At 44.1% G+C, this 5,000-nt stretch overlaps 1 protein-coding gene across 2 annotated transcripts in view; it reads left to right on the forward strand.

The window, feature by feature from the left end:
• The window catches only part of LOC122245912 (nephrin), a 118,593-nt gene that overhangs the window by 8,781 nt on the left and 104,812 nt on the right, over positions 1-5,000 (forward strand). For both annotated transcript variants that reach the window (XM_086555522.1, XM_086555523.1), the window contains exon 2: positions 2,076-2,189. In XM_086555522.1, coding sequence (XP_086411648.1) covers positions 2,076-2,189 — 114 coding nt within the window. The remainder of the gene's footprint in view (positions 1-2,075; positions 2,190-5,000) is intronic.

A 5,000-nucleotide genomic window follows, 5' to 3' on the forward strand; every position in this document is an offset into this window, starting at 1 on the left:
TCGGCTCTTCCTACCCGCCGCGGGAACCGATTGAACGACCTTGATACTCGGGAGTTCTCGGGCGTCGTTCTCAGCGGTCGTCGAGTCGTTTCTTCGCTTTGTTTCAAGAGTTGTTTTACACCTCTTTTTTTCTTCTTCTTTCTTCTCTCTCTCTTTTTTTTCTTTTCTTTTTTTCTCCTCTTTTTTTCTTCTTCTTTTTTTTTCTTCTTCTTCTTCTTCTTCCACCTCTTTCTCTTCCCTTTTCGTGCTATTCTTCCTGTTGTTTTCTTGCTTTTGTCTTCATTGTGCAAATGGATTAGAGGGGAACAGGTAACAGGGCGTGAAAGGAACAAAGAGGAGAGGAAAAGGGAAGAAAGTAGATGAAGGAGGAAGAAAGAAGAAGAAATGAGAGGAGATGAGCAAGCGAAGTTGGAGGAAACAGAAGAGGAGAAGAGCAAGAGAAAGGGAAGGAACTTGAAGTGGAATCAGAATAGAAGGAGAATAAGAGACGAGGTAGATAAGAAAGGGGAACATGCGATAAAAAATATATAAAAATAAAGAAGAAAAGGAATAAAACAATCGATTACAGAAAACAATTTTTGGATGACATATCTACACCAAGTTAAGCAGGATATTAACAACACACAGGCTGTGTCTAAACCTTCTTTTTACACACACGGATCAGTTCTTTCGAATTGTATAAATTATCATACAGGGAAAGAACATGTTAAAATTTGCCTTTATTTCCAAAAGTAAAAAAAAAATATCCACAATCCAGAGAAAGACCAAATACGAGCGGAGATACTGAAATAACACCCAGAATATCGTACGAAAAAAAAAGGAAGAAAAAATCCAAATCTTCAGCACTTCAAGGTTCTGACTTGGTTTTATTGGCTCAGGGACACTGTCAATAAAACCACATTGCTGTCACTTGCTCCGGGGGTAAGGGGGTGGGGGTAGGGTGGGGGTAGGGGTGGAGGGGGGCTGTGGGCTAGATCTTGAGGGAGGGAGGAGTGGGGGGGAGGGGGATGGATACATTCTTTGTGTTTTCAAAAATCTTTTCTAGGAGAGAGAGAAGACAGAGAAGAGAGAGAAAAGGGAGAGAGAGGAGAAAAGAAGAGGGAAGATGAGAGAGAGAGAGAGATAGCGGAGAGATAAGAGAGAGAGAGAGAGTGAGAGAGAGCGGGACAGGGTAAGAGAGAGAGAGAGAGAGAGAGAGAGAGAGAAGAGAGTGAGAGACAGCGAGAGAGAGAGGGGAGGGGAGAGAGAGAGAGAAGAGAGAGAGAGAGAGAGAGAGAGAGAGAGAGAGAGGGAGGAAGTAGAGAGAAAGAAGGAGCGAAAAGAGGGGAGAGAAAGGGAGAGAGAGAGAGAGAGAGAGAGAGAGAGAGAGAGAGAGAGAGAGAGAGAAAAAGAGAGAGAGAAGTGAGAGAGAAGAGAGAGAGAGAGACTTAGAAGAGATAGGAGAGAGACAGGAGAGAGAGAGAGAGAGAAGGAGAGAGAGAAGAGAGAGAGATAGATAGAAGAGAGAGAGAGAGAGAGAGAGAGAGAGAGAGAGAGAGAGAGAGAGAGAGAGAGAGAGAGAGAGAGAGAATAAGAGAGAGTGAAAGACATATATATATATATATATATTATATATATATATATATATATATATATATAATATATATATATATATATATAATTATATATATAGAGAGAGAGAGAGAGAGAGAGAGAGAGAGAGAGAGAGAGAGAGAGAGAGAGAGAGAGAGAAGAGAAAGAGAGAGAGAGATCGAGAGATAAAGAGTCAGAGAGAAATCAAAAGTTTATATATATATATATATATATATATATATATATATATATATAATATATATATATATATATATATATATATATATATATATATATATATATATATATATATATATATAATATATAAACCAAGCAACAATGAAAACAAACATACCACCCATCCCCGTCTTCATCATAACAATATTCACCCTAATCCCACCTCACCATTACCACTCCAACATGCTAAATCACCCACGTCATATACTTTTAATCCACTATAAAAAAGCGGTGCATTAAAGGTACTCTTGTTCCTCTCTCTGCAGTGGTACCATCGCGTCTGCAAGTGCTGGACTCCAACAACACGCCGGTGTCAGCTGGCTTCTACGGTCCACTCGTTGAAGGAAACCCTCTCACGCTCTACTGCGTCGCTACAGGAGGTGAGTGGGGAGAGGGGAGTGGGGAGGAGATAGGAGAAGGGGTGGAGTAGCAAGAATGGGAGGAGTAGGGATGGGATGGGTAGGGGAAGTGAGAGAAGGGAGGGGAGGAGTGAGTGGAGAGGAGAGGAGAGTAGGAAGAGACGGAGGTGAGTGGGGAGAGGGGAGTGGGGAGAAGATAGGAGAAGGGGTGGAGTAGCAAGAATGGGAGGAGTAGGAATGTGATGGGCAGGAGAAGTGAGAGAAGGAAGGGGAGGAGTGAGTGGAGAGGAGAGGAGAGTAGGAAGAGACGGAGGTGAGTGGAGAGAGAGGGGGAGTGGGGAGAAGATAGGAGAAGGGGCGGAGTAGCAAGAATGGGAGGAGTAGGGATGGGATGGGTAGGGGAAGTGAGAGAAGGGAGGGGAGGAGTGAGTGGATAGAAGAGAGTAGAGGAGAGTAGGGAGAGACGGAGGTGAGTGGAGAGAGATGGGGAGTGGGGAGAAGATAGGAGAAGGGGTGGAGTAGCAAGAATGGGAGGAGTAGGGATGGGATTGGCAGGGGAAGTGAGAGAAGGGAGGAGAGGAGTGAGTGGAGAGGAGAGGAGAGTAGGGAGAGACGGAGGTGAGTGGAGAGAGAGGGGAGTGGGGAGAAGATAGGAGAAGGGGTGGAGTAGCAAGAATGGGAGGAGTAGGGATGGGATGGGCAGGGGAAGTGAGAGAAGGGAGGGGAAGAGTGAGTGGAGAGGAGAGGAGAGTAGAGGAGAGTAAAGAGAGACGGAGGTGAGTGGAGAGAGATGTGGGGAGAGATGTTGAGAGAGGAGAAGATAGGAGAAGCGATGGAGTAGCAAGAATTGGAGGAGTAGAGAGGAGAAGGTCAGGTGGAATGAGGGAAGGGAGGTGAGGGATGGGGACGAGGTGGGTGGAAGTGTGGATGGATGGAGGTAAGGAGGGGAAGAGGAAAGTGAGTGGGGAGAGACGGGGAGATGTTTAAAGGAGAAGAGAAGTAATCGGGGAGAGGAGAGTGGAGAGGATATTAGGAAAAGGGAGGGGGGAACTAGGGGAATGATAGAAGATAAGATAAGAATAAAATGAAATAAAATGCAATCAAATCAAATAAAAGAAAACACAGGGAGATGAAGAGAAAAGACTGAAACGATAGTGAGGAAAGAAGAAAAGAAAGGATACAGTGAAGTATATAAATAATTTGAATGACGGAGCGATGGAGGAGAGAGACAGAAAGGAGACAGATAAAGAGAGAAGAGACGAGAATAAAGGAGATTGAAGGGGAAGAAAGGGGAGTGCGTAGGATGAGAAAGACGAGGGGACAGTGATGTGTAGTTGGATCTTGACATCTAGAAAAGAGGTTTAGCAAGGAGTATAATAGATACAGGAAGGGAAGGAGGCTAGATGTAGGCGAGCGGTCAGTGTAATAGATGTAGTGGAACAAAAGAGACAAAAAAAAAAAGAAGAAAAAAAAAGATGTACTGGGATGTGAATTGTGGAAGGCGATTGTCGTGAGGGAAGAGGGAGTGAAGAAAGGGATTGAGAATGATGAGGGGATACACAAGAGGGAAGAGAGAAAAATAAGAAATACAATAATAGAAAAAAAAAGAGATGACAGAATTGAGTTTAAGCACTAACAGTACCATGATAGATTTTATGAAATCCGAATGAAGATAAAAATAGGATTATAAATAGACGAGCAATATCTGAAAAAAAAAACATAAAGACATATGACACTTAATCTATATAAATCATCCTCTTTAATCATCTTTTATTTGGAAACCTGCTCATTTTTTTGTACACTGCCAGATGGCTCAGAAACCCGCAACTCTACCCAAGCAGAAACTACGGTATCCCTTCCATTTAAAAAAAATCTTTGAATGGAGTTCCTTTCATTTGAGTTTTCCATCAGGATTACTGTTCTCCTCTGGATGTCCTCTTTAAGACCGGGGCCCTCTCTCTCTCTCTCTCTCTCTCTCTCTCTCTCTCTCTCTCTCTCTCTTTCTCTTTCTCTCTCTCCAACTCTCTTTCTCTTTCTTTCTTTTATCTCCTTTTTCTCCTCCCCTCCTCTTGTTTCACCACACTCTTTCTTGCTGCTCCTCTTCTTCGTGCCATGCTTTCCTCCTCCCTCTTCTCTTCCACCACGTTCTTTCCTCCTCCCATTTTTCGTCTCCCTTTACTCTCTTTCTCCTCCTCTTCTTCTACCAAAGTCTTTCCTCCGCCTCCCATTTTTCGTCCCACCTTTCTGCCCTTCTCCCACTCCTCCTACTCCTCCTTCACCTCATCCCTGCTTTCCTCCTCCCCCATTTTCGTCTCACCTTTCTCTCCTCCTCCAGCTCTCCTTTTATCCATCCTCCTTTTCCACCTACCATCCTTCCCTCCTCTTCCTGCTCTCCTTTTATCCCTCCTTCCCTACCTCTCCCTTTTCTCTCCTCCATCTCGTCCTCCTTCACACCAACCTCCCCCTCCGCCTCCTACCTCCTCCTTGACCGTCGAACAGCCCCACGTTCTCTCCTTATCGTCTCCCTCGAGGACCGTTGGAACACATGTTCAGACCTCAATTTCCTCTCACCTTACGCCTCTCTCTCTCCTTCCCTCTCATCTCCTTTTCTCCCCTTATCCCAATTCCCGGCTATTTTTTTTTTCTCCTAAGCTTTCTTTCGCCTGATCGTTATCCCCGTCTATTCCCCCTCATTTCATTTTCCCTTTTCTTTATCCTTATTCCTGTCTGTTCACTTTTCTTCTGATCTTCCTATCGCCTGATTTTTATTCCCGTCTTTTCCCTTTCTTTTCACTTCCTATCGGCATGATCTCTATTTTTTTTCGTTTATTC

Source organism: Penaeus japonicus, unplaced genomic scaffold, assembly GCF_977035675.1.
Source record: "Penaeus japonicus unplaced genomic scaffold, GWHDUDI00000001_assembly GWHDUDI00000031, whole genome shotgun sequence".
NCBI lineage: Eukaryota > Metazoa > Arthropoda > Malacostraca > Decapoda > Penaeidae > Penaeus > Penaeus japonicus.